Source organism: Pararge aegeria, chromosome 19, assembly GCF_905163445.1.
Source record: "Pararge aegeria chromosome 19, ilParAegt1.1, whole genome shotgun sequence".
NCBI classification, from domain to species: Eukaryota; Metazoa; Arthropoda; class Insecta; order Lepidoptera; family Nymphalidae; genus Pararge; species Pararge aegeria.
Genome location: NC_053198.1, coordinates 14647412 through 14661308, shown reverse-complemented (window position 1 = coordinate 14661308; position 13897 = coordinate 14647412). Strand labels below are relative to the sequence as shown.

The window sequence follows — 13897 nt, the reverse complement described above, 5'->3', positions numbered from 1 at the left end:
AATTTACGGGTTATGGAATAAAGGTTCAGAGGAATAGACAACCGGAAACTAATTACAAAAAGAAAATTATATAAATAGAATGTTCCTAACACGAAACTATTGTCCAGTTAATATATCAGTGAAATTATATTTATTTATAAATCAACAAATTAAACTTTATTATTAATCTGTGGTTTCACTCTCATCGTAAAAATTATGGAGGGTAGAGGTAAGGAGAGTCATCTGTGTATATGAAAAAGTGTCGTCAAAATGTATTAAATTAGGATGGCGCCACATTTGCATGAGGGTAACTCTTAAAAGAAGCGCCAAATATAAATATTGTTAGAGTAGGCTTGAAAAATAAACAAGGAAGTATGGAGATACAAGGAAGTAAGGTTATATTTACCACAATATTTTGTACAACGTAAGTTGTTGAAATTCTCAATAATTAACTACTTTAGTCGATAATGACATTAAATTTTTTAACTCGGCATACTTCAATTCATCTACGATTGCTACATTCATACCATACCCTGTGCATCCACCAGCGCCATTGTGGAGGATTTTTGAACTGTTATTTAGCGCAACAACTGGACACTTTTTCAACTTTTCTCCCATATAAGATGACTCTCCTTACCTCTACCCTCCATAGTAAAAATGTAATAGGGCCTATTATATTTTTGACATTTGTCATCGCGACGTAACTAGTTATGGAACCATAAGACTCGGACTTTAAGACTAACATATATCAAACTTAAACGAGCGCAGTCAACTTTACAAGATGAGGAACGAAAAACTGCGCAGTGCGCGCGGGGACGCTTCAGTCATGTGCCGCTAGGTCAGACACATTAACTCAGACTCATTATTTAGAACCCATTTTGAGAACCAAGCCGATTCTTTGCAGTAAAGATAACTACACAATATTTAATTTCGATATTCAGTAAAAAAATGGTTACAGCTCTAGTATAAAAAAAAAAAAGATTGAGAACGTAACTGTTTTCGGAACGTTTCGCAAGAATTATAAATTACATGCTACTATAAAGTAAGCGCAAAAAGAATACTCGCGAAATATTCTTTCATATTATTTAACGTCCCAAAAAAATTAACGTATTTTTTAAAACACTATGTAATTGATTTTTATTTTATTGTTTCTTTCAATTTCGTTCCAAGTTCCATTCTATGGTCTTGCACAAATGTCAAAACGGGCCTATTACATTTTTACGACTATAGCAGGTACCTTTCGCGTGACTATATATTATTTATTTACTGTTCTGTGCACGTGACGTCATCTGTGTGTAAGCAAACTTTACCGACAGCGTTCTCTCCACGATTACATTATTTTTATCTAAATAAAACTGGGAAAGAATTAAGAGTTTAGAATGGATACGATAAAATATAGGGTACAATAAAATAAACATAAGAACTGCATTTAAAAATTTATTATTAATTTATATTTTTTTATACAATAAGTTAAGTGAAGTAGGTACTACGAGCTAAGACTTCACAACGCATGTTTCCGTTTCCGATTCCTCATCTATTTATCCGTTACCGTTATACTAGAATCGCCTCTTCAGCCAGGCGCCAAAATCCTGTTAATCATAAAAAAAAATTATTCATATTAGACAGTATTGTTCCGATTATTGGTGTTAACATTTTAAGGTCTAGCTTAGTGCATTATTCGTTTTATTTGACCAAAAATTAATTAACATGGTTTATAAAAGCCCTGTAAAGTTGCAAAAATCTTGAACATTCTGGTTATGAAACATACGCTAGATTGAAGACTACTCCGTAGGTTTTACACAGTGGAACAAAAAATTTGGTTTAAAATTGTGTGATAGAAGAATCCTCACTTTTTAGGAATATAGACTCTCAGTCCCAGATTAACGCATATGATTGAACCTATATACAACCTTGTAGTATTTTATTTGTATAAGCTTTCCGTTAATTTATTTATGCATAAAATAATCGCAATAAATTGTCCACTATCTAAATAGAATGTATAAGTATCGCAACGCAAACACCTAGATACGCAGAGTAAATTTATGAATCACGTAATATTAAACTAGATCGCATATAAAAAAAAAACCGATGTCCAAGACGAACTGGTTGTGTATGCGCTAAATTATCTGATAAAAATTAAGAAAGCTTAACAAATTTTATACCGCAGCTTGCCTATAGGGTAAGACCGTCTACTTCCGTACTTACGATTGTATAGTTTCGCAATCCTGATTCTTCTGTTCGATGACGCCTAATATACGCCGCATTGTCATTGGTCGCTAGACAAGCAGATTAAATGCCTCGCCATAGACACGCACCGCCTCTTACGCTGTACCCTCAAGCCGCAACTAAACTCTGAAAGGACTCGCACGTACTCTCTAATGTGAAAGTCGACGCTTTTGGTAGAACACATTTGTGACAGATAAATCGTTGAATCATTCCGGTATACGCATTTCGCCAACCGCATATTTAAATTATTATTTCTTTGTTTTATAAAAAATATCGTCTTTACATTTTAAATTCATTGTTGAAATTAATTACAGAAGAATTTGAAGTTACCAAAAAACAGAAAATGATGGAAGGATGGATGCAGGATTGGATATGTCCATGTGTCAAGGTATCGGAGTTATCCAATGTAAATTAAAGAAAAAATATTTTCCATAATGAATTTTAATCTAATATAAAAAAATTATGTATTACTGCTAATTAACCATACTGATACATTAAAAAAGACTTATCTATTAAACCCGGTCACATTTTAAAAATTCCTATCGTAGACTACTGCAGGATATGCAAAGAATGGAACGACAAAATGGATTGTATCAAGTATTGCAGTTTCATTTATTGAGTCGTTTAAAAAAAATACATTGATTTTTAAAAGATACATGAAAATAAGACATAAACGTAGCAGTTGTGGGGATACTATGCACGCGCGCGAGTCTGATGACGCATCGGATTGGATCGGGCCGGTACCGGTACCGGATCGTGCCGGTTCATGTCGACCGCCCGATGATGAGTAGGCGCGTAGTCATCGCGCCACGCAGTCACCTTTGCCTCCGCCGCGCATCGCCTCCCGACGTCTCACCACCTAGAGCCCGGAACGCAACTTAGCACGCCTCGCCTTACCACTACCCGCATATTGATACCTTCACCCCAACTCTACCTCTCGCGCACATCAACCTCGCAAGCAAACTCGCTACCTCTAAAACAGCTTCAAGAGAAAAACGCTCGCGCTATGATGAACTAGTATCACACCTTGAGCCGCATGTGTACGCTATTAATATTTGATTTTCTGATATTATTTTATCCCGCATTGGAAGCAGCGCGCTGGGTCAATGCTCCAATTCCCGTTCTCTTATTAAGATAAGGGACCCCTGTCCTGATGATGATGTTACATTTTTATCACAATTTTGTAGTTTGGTGCATTAAAAATAAAATAAATATAAAATATATGTATATAATATATATCAAAGTGTGCCTATAGCCACAAAAGTTATTAATCTACCAGATGCATTGTGAAATTTTATCGTGATTTGTGTGAATATGAGTAAATGGCTGATAAAGAGTGCTTAGCCTTACCTCAAGACTTAAGAAACAATAAAAATAAGGTAAAGTTATGTGTCTTGAGATAAATTGATATTGTTTTAACTATAACTTTAGACTACATAAAGTCAAAGTGCACTTTTAGGTATCAGCCTTAGTTTACTATCTTATTCCATTAGTATAAGATTTACATGCTCAAAATCATAATACTAATTGTTTATTTTGATTTGAACTATAACGTCCAATTAAAATGACCCTAATAATACCAGTTTTAAATTCTACATTCAGGGACCCAAGTCTGCTATAACAATAACTGTCTGTGTGGTTGATCTAATGACAAATAAGAAAAAGTAATAATGGAAAAAAGAAATGAAAAAAGTTTTTTTATAGCAAGTTTCCGATAGGCATGCATGCTTTTTACTAAAAGAACCAACTGGGCAGAAACATTATATGACAAACAAGCAAAAGGTAAACACTACTTAACCGGCACCCATAATACAGGCTTACCTATAGTGTTTACTTAATGAAAATTTTATTCATTGTCATCATCATACCAACCCATAACTGTGCACAGGTCTCTTCCCACAATGAAAAGGGGTTAAGGACGGACGGAGGAGACATGTTGACTACGGAGTCCACCAGGCTATCCCCGTGCGGATTAGTGGACATCACACACCTTTGAGAACAATATGAAGAACTCCCAGGTATGCAGGTTTCCTAACTATGTTTTCCTTCACCGTTGAAGCTTGTGTTATTTTAAATGCTTAAAACGCACATAACTTGGAAAAGTTAGAGGTGCTCTCCCAAAAGTGAAGTAGAAGTCCTACCCACTGGGCTATCACCGCTTATTTATTGTCATACATTTTATTAATTAAATATTAATTATTATTTCTCAACATATTTGTTTTTTGATTATTAGTTTTTGTAATCAATCAACCACTCGATACACAATTGTAATAGCAGAGAAGCGTTTTGCCACCAGCACTAATTATAGAAGTGTGGATAAACTTCCATGTTTAAAAATGGTTTTTTTTTCTTTTATATACAAGCAGCACTTCGCAGGGCATGCAAGAAACATGTCCCACAAATTGTCATTGGCATTGGTGTGCTTAGAGGGTATGCACAGTAAGAGTATTAAAAAGCCTACCCTTAAGTATTTAACTCGTAAATCTCCAATTTATGTCATCTGCATACCCTCTATGCACGCCACTGCCTTCAGACAAGAACACAGCGATGCTACCTTAGCGGCAAAAGTAAGCATGGCGGTAGTCATTTCCTGGACAAGCTCACAAGTCACAGGTAGCTCTACTAGTTACTGTTTTGTCAATTGCATTCATTTAGCTACTCGGTAATATCTCTATAATTAAAAGCATGGAAATTATATACTAAATAACACTTCTTCATAGCTCTGCCATGTATGTGACAGACACCTAACACTTGATAAATGAAATATTAGTTATTTTATTTACTATTTAATATTGAATTTCAATTTTGTATATGAAATTTTGTGCTTGATAATTGAATGTGAAACATGGTTGCTAATCATGTTGTGTATAGCTCTGAATTGTTCACTATTGAAACACTATTGTTCTAAAACTATAAACTCTATAGTAGTAGATTTAGTAGTATATTAACATGTTAAACTCTGTGGTTGATATTCATATGTGAAATTGTGGTTGCTAAGCACATGTGAAACACTGGTTGCTAATCACATGTGAAACTCTGTTGTTTTTATTCACATCCAAAACACTGGTATCTAATCATGTAAAGCAGTGTTTCCTAATCACACATGGATTTTGCGTAACTTACCTTCCAGCTTGGGGATACTGCTGAGCATATGGATCTCGCTCATAGCTACCTGCAGCTGCGGCTCCTCCCCACCTAAAAATATATAAAGACACTTAGTGTTGTTCTCTATAGGATTAAATAAAAGTTCAAAAACTTAATTAATAAATAAATATACTACAACGATATTCACATCGCCATCTAGCCCCAAAGTAAGCGTAGCTTGTTTTCCATAAAACAAGTATAGTACTAATATGACTGATAAATATTTTTAGGAATAATATACATAAATACTTATAATACACAGCCAACCCCCAGACACTGAAAAACATTTATGTTCATCACACAAACATTTTCCAATTGTGGGAATCGGACCCGCGGCCTTGGACTCGGAAAGCAGACCAGTCGGCGTCAAAACCTGCCTATGGAGGAATTCAATTTGTTACCATACTATACTAAACACTCCCACACACTTTGGGATGCTATACACTTTTATTAGGGATTTATATTATTTAGTAGGTATATAAAGATGCTTGATTTCATGGTAACCTTATGACTTTCAATAAAACACGAAACTTACTAGTGTTAAGACAAAAGATCAAGCAGAAGTAGAAACTGATTAGTGATACGAGTTAATTATAACAGCAAAAACAGATTAGCCAGCTATCATCAGACTGCACATCAGGCTAGATTGCAGCAGTGTGCCAGTGCCCCAGAGGGCATGTCAAGCTTTCACCCCCGGTTATAATCACTAGCTCGTGACAATAGTTGTTAATTAGTAATAAGTTGTTCATTGGAGCAGTGCACTGGATCTATGCTCTAAATGTTTCTCCTAGAGGAGGCCCTAGTCGGATCTTAATAGGATACAGATGATAGTTCACTTACATAGTTTGATCTGACCTCCTGCTGTACATATCAGTGCCCATGGGCGCTGCGCGTGGGGCCGCTCTGTCATAACCAGACGACATAGTCATGGGGGCACTTCTCATTGGGGGCCGCCTGTCGATCATGTCCCTCTCATCAGGGTACATGTTGTCTACTGGGGCTCCGTAGCTCTGCCTGTCGTCGGGGTACATGGGAGGCGGTGCGCTGTAAGCATCGCGAGCGCCACGACCGTCCATGAGCGCAAAACCGCGTCTGTCTTCGCCTCCGTAACCATTGTACCTGTTCATAAATATTTTATTATAAACCCAACAGCTATTTATCCCTTATAGCTTATACGATAATCCCTTTTTGCATTCTAGGATAAATAAATAAATGTACAATGACAATACACACATCACCATCTAGCCCAAAGTAAGCATAGCTTGTATTATTGGTAGTAAGATGACTGATAAATATTTTTATATGCTGTAGTAATTATAATAATAAAACTAAATAGTTTTTTTTCTATTGCTTGAAAAACTCTCTGGAACTAACAATTTCAAATATCAATAACATACATTTGAAAGCCCATTTCTAAAGGGCTGTAGGCCTATATTATAAGTTGAAAGTTTGTATTTCACTGACACTATAGCAGTAGTACTACACAAGATCTTGTGGTTTTTGTCCTTTATGTTTGATTCAGTGATACTGCAGTCACTACATCTTCAGGCACAGCATTCCACATATGTAACTCTATTCCAGCTGAAATCCAAGTTTGGGACCATAGGCTTCTTAGTCTGGGGTTACCCTTTTTTTTATAATATTTCTTCAAAATTTGGAATATTGTAATTATTATACAGTATTTTATAAGTTTCAATGAGATTACCTCTTTCTCACCAACTTACTTCTATTAAACATAAACTTATCTATAGAAAGGTTCAGGATGAAGCCATGGGGTACCACTAGTAAACTTTACTTTAAACCTGATTTAAGTTTTCCCCTGATACTTAAAAAGTCAAGCTGGCAATATATAACAGGGTATCTCCTTTTCGTATCATCATTATTAACATTATATTTGTATTCAGTTATCATTTTTTAAAAACTAAGTGTGAATCATAGTGTATGCAAGGGTATACCTGTCATCATAACCGCCACCCATCTGTGCCCTGTCCATACTTCTGTCGTAAGGTGCTGAGCCACGCATGTGTCCCATGCCTCGATCACGCATTGGCCCCCCCATTCCCCGGTCACGCATTGGATATGGTGCATCCCTCATACCGCCGCGCATGCCTCCTCGACGGTCCATGCCTCCCCTCATACCACCGCGCATACCGCGGCCGCCACCACGCTGGCCTCTCTCCTACAATAAAAGAAAATAGTTTTTAGGCTGAAATCTGTTACGTTTTATATTATATTTGAAGTCATAATCAAGCTGGATTAATAGTTTCATACATGTACAAAGTTATGCAGTCTGCTAATTGAAATAGCGCAGTAGCTATGACAAAAATACAATGCATTTCATGAAACACATTACTGGGGTTTTAGATTTAAAAAAAACACTCAAAATTTTTTTCAATAATTTCAAAGTTTGAGTATATTTGTGCAATTGTCTAGTTGTAATGGATTGTACCATATTGCTCACAGAGCATCTTTGCCAAGAGTGATAGAACTAGATATGGCTAATGGTGCCAGACAAAACTTTTAAACTTATGTTATAGGTGTAGTTATGTAAACATTTGGGGTCGAAATATAGAACAAAAGCCCTAATAAGGAGACTACTGTTGGTGAGTGCTATGCTTAGAGCATCATACGTTCATCAATCTAGAATTATGCAAATTGAAATAAATGGACATAATCTACAAAGGTTGCCTGAAAGAGATTGCTTGTGCAGAGCAATAAGGCCGCCTTTGCACGTCTACATTGTGTACTGTATACTCCTTACTGGTTCTTTTCCTGTATGTTATACGAGCAATAAAGCGTTTCTTCTTCTATTTATTCTAAACTTGTTGCAACTATATTGACAGTGGCCCATCACTCGGAGGAATAATGAACGTTAGTCCTAGTTGGTGTTTACCAGAGTCCTTACAATAGAAAACGAGTCTCCAGAAACCGGTAGGCCGTCTATAGCTTGAAATGATAATCATATAAGAAGATAAACTATAATAACCTTTATCCTGCCTCTTTCCACGGTAATAACACCACCATTGAACGTGGTGTTGTGTAGATCGCGAATTGCCGCCGCGGCCTGTTCCTCTGTCTCCATGTGCACGAAACCGCACCTATTCATGACATCGCATTCTGTGACCACTCCAAAGCGCTCGAACAACTTGCGCAACTCCTCCGGCTTGGCATCTTCTGGTAATCTTCCCACGAAAACCTTTGTTTGCTGGAAAATTACCCATTCGGCATTATTAACGCTGTGGCTAGTACTTCCAGGCATTCTGCATACAGTAAGATAACACGTTTAATACATACCGCCACCATTGTGTTTTGTTGCTTTTTTCTCTTCTTCTTGATTTAAATAAAAGACGTGCAATTTAAACGTTGATTCTGTATACCACTTTATCGAGAAATAAAAATGAAAGAGAATCTTCGGTACTCGTTACCCACGCCAAAATGCTTGTCAAATGTCAAAATCATTCAAAATGGCGGGCTACGGCGGGCTAGCATATCTTTACATTTATATTTTGCAATATTTGAATTTTGATGCATTGCTAAGAGTCGTCAATGTTATTCAAAAAATTAAATTTTATATTTTAATTAAATTGTTTTAGCTATAAAATAATAATTTGTAAGTATAAATTAACCGACTTTCTAAATAAACGAACAACGGCTTATTTATACCACAGACATACTTGATAGTACAGATTTAAACTCAGAAGAGGTATGTTTGTAACTTTACGTATAGTGAGATTATTTTTAGTAGATTCAGTACGGGATGCCCAAAACTGGCCTTTTTTTTCTAATCGCTCCTAATTGCTCGAAGACTTTTACTAAATTTTGTAAGATATAAAATGTAGTGGGCTGTATATTGTCATTGGTATAGATGTTCATATAGTCATTGGTATAGTTCTCTCGTAATTTCTCTGAGGAACAAGTGGAGATGTTGCTACACGCAATATTCAAAATAGCCACGCTAATTTTAATAACATCAACTTTTCTGTTAGGAAATGGAGAACAACCGGGAAAATTTAAAAATCAGACGGTTGCACGATAATGAAAACAATTGTTTTCTTTAATTATTATAAATCATCATAAAGTATCATCTTTATTTGTTACGTGAATATTAGTAAATACTTAGTTAAATAAAAATACAAAACAGTTTTAACCTAATTAGTCCCAACTCCCGCGTATTTTCTTTCATACGCTCGCTCCAATGCAAAATGTTGGAGGTGAATTACCAATGTCATCTCAACGAGTCTAAATAAACGGAAGCATTGTAGATAGACCTCGTCAATTTAGCCACGTGGTAATGTATCGAAGTTTTTACGAACTCTGCTACATTGTTATTCGTTATACCGCGCGCGCCGCATTCTCGCGCGGTGCAATGGAATGCGTCCAACAATTTAGCAGCTATTTTCTCTGGATCATTGTGGTGCACGGCTTTGGGTGAGACGCGTTTGGCCCTTTTGTACAGAAGCTCAGCTGCGATGGTGAGATTGATTGGGACGATATCGTTGTTCCGTCTCACCTCGCTTCGGGCCATACGCCCTAATAAATAGCCTGGAAAAATAACACATGCTTTGGATGATTTATGAAGTCGAAATAAGCGGAATTTTCGAGGTATGTGCGACGACACATCTGCAACGAGCCGTGGTATTCGACAATTTATATATAAAAACTACTCGAAACGCGGAAAAATTACAAAAAAATTTCAAAATAGTTTAAAATACATTCAAACGTTTGAGCTTTGGCTTGCGTAGTAGGTACTGGGTAATTACAGTGTGAGCAAGCGTAAGTAGGGTAGTTTCAGTTTTTTTTATATATTTAAGTGGTAAACTTTTCAATTTGAACATTTCGGTATATAAAAATTTAGGTACTTAAACCAAAAACCTATTTTGTTATATTTTGCTGTTTCTGGACCTATTATGACGGGACTTTCACACAAATCAAATTATAAAAGAAAGGAACAAAACTAAAATACAACGTGTAAATGAAAACTTATCTGAGAAACCGAAACGCTAATCGTTTTTGAATAAACAATTGCCATAGATTTTACTGAAAGAAATTAGATACAGCCCACGTCACATGCAAAAGTAAAATCAAGCGACTCCGGTTATTTGATTAGGTACGCTTTGCCTAGCGTAGGTACTATGCAATTGTCGGTCTTTTATCTCGAATAGGGTTGTCACACTTAGAATGTTCTGAATTAGTTTGTATAGAAAAATAAATTTGCTTCTTTTGATTTAATATTTTTACAGGGGGTATCCTTATGAAATAAACTCATGCACCCTTCAACAGTATTTCATAATTCCGTTACACGTTGTATATTATATAAAGGTACATGTATTATTATAAAATTTTGTAGGTACCTCCTTAGATATATTCTTAAAAGAATCTAAGTATTATGAATGCGAAAGTGTATCTGTTTGTTTATATGTTACCAACGCACAAATGAGATACTACATCGATATTTTCGTTGGCATATGACAACTTGCGTCCTGGAGACGGACATAGAATATTTTTAACCAGCATCCGTTCTCGTAGGATTGAATTTAACGCAGAGAGTTTGCATCCTCAAAAAGCAATTCAAGCAAACGGTTCTCGCGGCAATTTTTAAATGACCGAATGCGATATTATTTAACTCACAGACACTTTCTCGACACATCTAGTCTTCGGACGTTGCAATTTCTTAGATTTACGATAAAGCATAAATCAACTCTTTACATGTTCGATACACGTTAAGGATTCATTTATGCTATCTGATCTAGTAAATATACAAACAAGCGCCTTACCTCCAAAAACACAAACTACACCAATAAAAAACACAAGTGTTGCACACAGCCTTCTCGTGACGTGAGGCGCTGAGCCCGTACACGATCTACGCTCTATGCTCATTCTTACGGAATTAAAAAAACACGATCAAAATAATTTGTCCAAAAACATATGCTACCGACACTCTTTCAGCGGGCAATGGACATATTTTAGCAATTTCGTAACCGAGCAACGGCCATGAATCCTGAGTTATTTATAGCCAGTCATATTGTGTCTGAGCGGAGATGTGTGTTCGTACTTTTTTTTTTCAAAGTAACCTTAATCTCAGTCTGTGAAGTAGATACTGGATTATGGATATATCACAGCGGCAATTCCCCGGCCTTAGTCAGGGTCAGATATTTAACCTCACGATTTGATACATTGCCAGATATACACGGCGTGTTTGTTATTTATTATTTAGACAGAGTTCGTTCGCGTGGTTTCTGTTTTCCCTTTTTACATTCTGAAATAGTCTTCAAAAACTTATATAGAACGTAAGTGCTTTTATTTTGCAGTTTGAGCTAATGTTAGAACGAGACAGCCTCTCAGTCACACGACTTTGTCTCATTTTAACTGTTACTTAAGTCTGAGCAACGTCAAATTATAGATTTCAGAGCATCGCACAAAAAATCGGCCAAAAATCCCATCGCACAAAAGTCCCAATTTCCCAGAGCATACCTACTGAGGTTTCCTTCATTATTCCCGTTATTTTATACCAAGCTAGGAAATAATTTTTCTTTCAGCCCAACGGAACCGGTTCGGTCTTTTGCATGGTATATATTATACTAGTGAACCCGTTGCGTCCTTGCCTCACTAAAAACGTTGTGTCGATATCGCTTTGGTGTCTACCGTGTGGTGATCCTACGGAGTTGTAAGGATGTCAGGTTCATTGTACCAGAGAATCCGTCGTTATGTTTTATCAAATATTTTATATTTTTAAAACTAATAATAAGTATTCCAGATTATGCGAAAATTAAGATGACATTTTATAAACAAATAATCATTTAATAAAATCTAACAAGTATTCGACATTATTATTAAAATATTTTTCATTATTTGACACTGAGATAAAAAGAAAACATACATACAAATCAGCTTGTCTTACTTGTAAATAAAATAATAATTCTTAATCTTATAAACATTTAGTACAACTATAACATTTTATTTTTGACAAAAATAAGTTTCAAGGGCTGATAAAACTGAGGCGAATCCCGCCAGCGATTTCAAACAATTAGCTCGCCTGGCCTCTCAAACAAACGTGACTTACTTTATTGTTCTTGGTTTCTCAAGAGAGAAAATAGTGCCAATTCGGTATCCATAAGTCTCTAAACTAAACTGGCAGGTGGTAAAGTAGGGCTGTGCCGTGTGGGGACGGCAGATCGGAATACAGTTGTCACTACTCCAACTCTTCCCGCGTATGTCGTTTTTTTTTATTCTACTACAAGTTAGCCATTCAAAGAAATCGCACCTGGTGGTAGTGATGATGCGGTCTAAGATGGTAGCGGGTTAACCTGTTAGAGATACCCTAATCGGTTTGTACGCGACATCGCACCGAGGCACTAAGGGAATATACACAGAACGGGCATCCTCTATGCTACTACTACTAAAATAACCAACCCGTCTGCCACCCACCTTGGTGAATATGGGAAAGGCGTTTAGTTCAGAGGTGGTATAGGCCATTGGTTGAAAATAGGGTTGTCCTTTTCATAAGGCTCCCTCCGGAAAAGAAAATAATTAAAAAGAGAAAGTGTGTAGTTATGTTCCGAAACGGCTGGACCGATTTCAATAAAACTTTCAGGGAATACCCGGATTGACCTGGCGAGTAATCCTGTAAAGTTTGGTGACGATCGGAGCACTCCTATTTTTGAACTGTCAAATACAGCTTTTATTTACTATGATGATATTCTATTGTTGGGTGTACATGGGTGTAGATAATGATCTTCATCCGCTCGAGAAGAGAATAGAAGAGAATGAATACGGAGAGAAATAAATGATTTAATATATTATGAGACTTAAATTAAAAATTTAATGATGTAAGTTTATTGTTTCAATAAAATAAAGCAAAATCTAGCCCGGCGAAGCGGGCTGGGTACGCTAGTTGAATATAATGTTGAAGACGAAGAAAGCATTTCTTTTATTATCAGTAGCAAAAGAAGCATCAAAAGTTTCAAGTGTCCAGTCATTTTGAAAAGAAGTACAATTTGAGAGATCAAAATGAAATCCTGGCTTAGAGGGACTCAACACCCCGCGTCCGATCAGTTTGAGAAAATCTATGTATGTAATATGTATATAGTATGTAGTAGGTACGAATGCAGTATAGAATGAGACTTCAATCCCGCGTCCTGCGCGGGATTTGCCTCGAGTGTGAACCGAAAATAAGATAAGAGCTTTAATTGTCACTACAATCATCATATTAAGACAGATAATTATTCTGATAACACCCACCACTGATTAGCAGTAGCAAAAGAAAAATCACAAGTTTCAAGATAAGTAGGTGGAGTGTCAATTTTTAGTAGTAGTTTAATTTGCGAGATCAAAATGAAATTCTGGCATAGAGGGATTCAACATGCCGCGATCATCTCATACTACGGACTTATTCAAACTGATTGGATCAATCATCCAATCAGTTTGAATAAGTCCGTAGTATGAGACTTCAATCCCGCGTACCACGCGTTCGCCTCAGTGTGAACCGAAAAAAGATAAGAGCTTTAATTTACGCTACAAACATATTATTAAGACAGACAATTATTCTAAT

General features: G+C 36.3%; 2 protein-coding genes across 4 annotated transcripts; both read right to left on the bottom strand.

Annotated features, from left to right (window-relative positions):
- Positions 1-1455: 1455 nt before the first annotated feature.
- On the bottom strand, positions 1456-8871 carry LOC120632111 (RNA-binding protein lark-like). 3 transcript variants are annotated; one of them, XM_039901904.1, is made up of 6 exons: positions 8644-8871; positions 8336-8554; positions 7305-7528; positions 6190-6468; positions 5329-5400; positions 1456-1568 (listed from the first exon to the last, which is right to left on the bottom strand). In XM_039901904.1, exons 1-6 carry the CDS (start codon positions 8650-8652, stop codon positions 1550-1552), a joined length of 822 nt encoding a protein of 273 aa, XP_039757838.1. In that variant the 5' UTR covers positions 8653-8871; the 3' UTR covers positions 1456-1549. The 3 variants fall into 3 exon arrangements, with proteins under 3 accessions (XP_039757838.1, XP_039757839.1, XP_039757841.1); XM_039901905.1 differs by lacking the exon at positions 1456-1568 and adding an exon at positions 2790-3064 and having other exon boundaries at positions 8644-8866; XM_039901907.1 differs by lacking the exon at positions 1456-1568 and having other exon boundaries at positions 5325-5400; positions 8644-8868.
- Positions 8872-9463: 592 nt separating this feature from the next.
- Positions 9464-11415, bottom strand: LOC120632274. Its single transcript, XM_039902098.1, has 2 exons — positions 11124-11415; positions 9464-9891 (listed from the first exon to the last, which is right to left on the bottom strand). Exons 1-2 carry the CDS (start codon positions 11224-11226, stop codon positions 9575-9577), a joined length of 420 nt encoding a protein of 139 aa, XP_039758032.1. The 5' UTR covers positions 11227-11415; the 3' UTR covers positions 9464-9574.
- Positions 11416-13897: the final 2482 nt, after the last annotated feature.

Bases quoted from the DNA above. Each gene is read 5' to 3' on its own strand.
- LOC120632111 (XM_039901904.1), bottom strand. The intron at 6,469-7,304 runs GTATACCCTTGC...ATTTATGAACAG, and splicing joins GGTGGCGGTTATGATGACAG to GTACAATGGTTACGGAGGCG. The intron at 5,401-6,189 runs GTAAGTGAACTA...ATATATTTTTAG, and splicing joins AGGAGGTCAGATCAAACTAT to GTGGGGAGGAGCCGCAGCTG.
- LOC120632274 (XM_039902098.1), bottom strand. From the start codon at position 11,226: ATGAGCATAGAGCGTAGATCGTGTACGGGCTCAGCGCCTCACGTCACG. The intron at 9,892-11,123 runs GTAAGGCGCTTG...TTATTTTTCCAG, and splicing joins TGTAGTTTGTGTTTTTGGAG to GCTATTTATTAGGGCGTATG.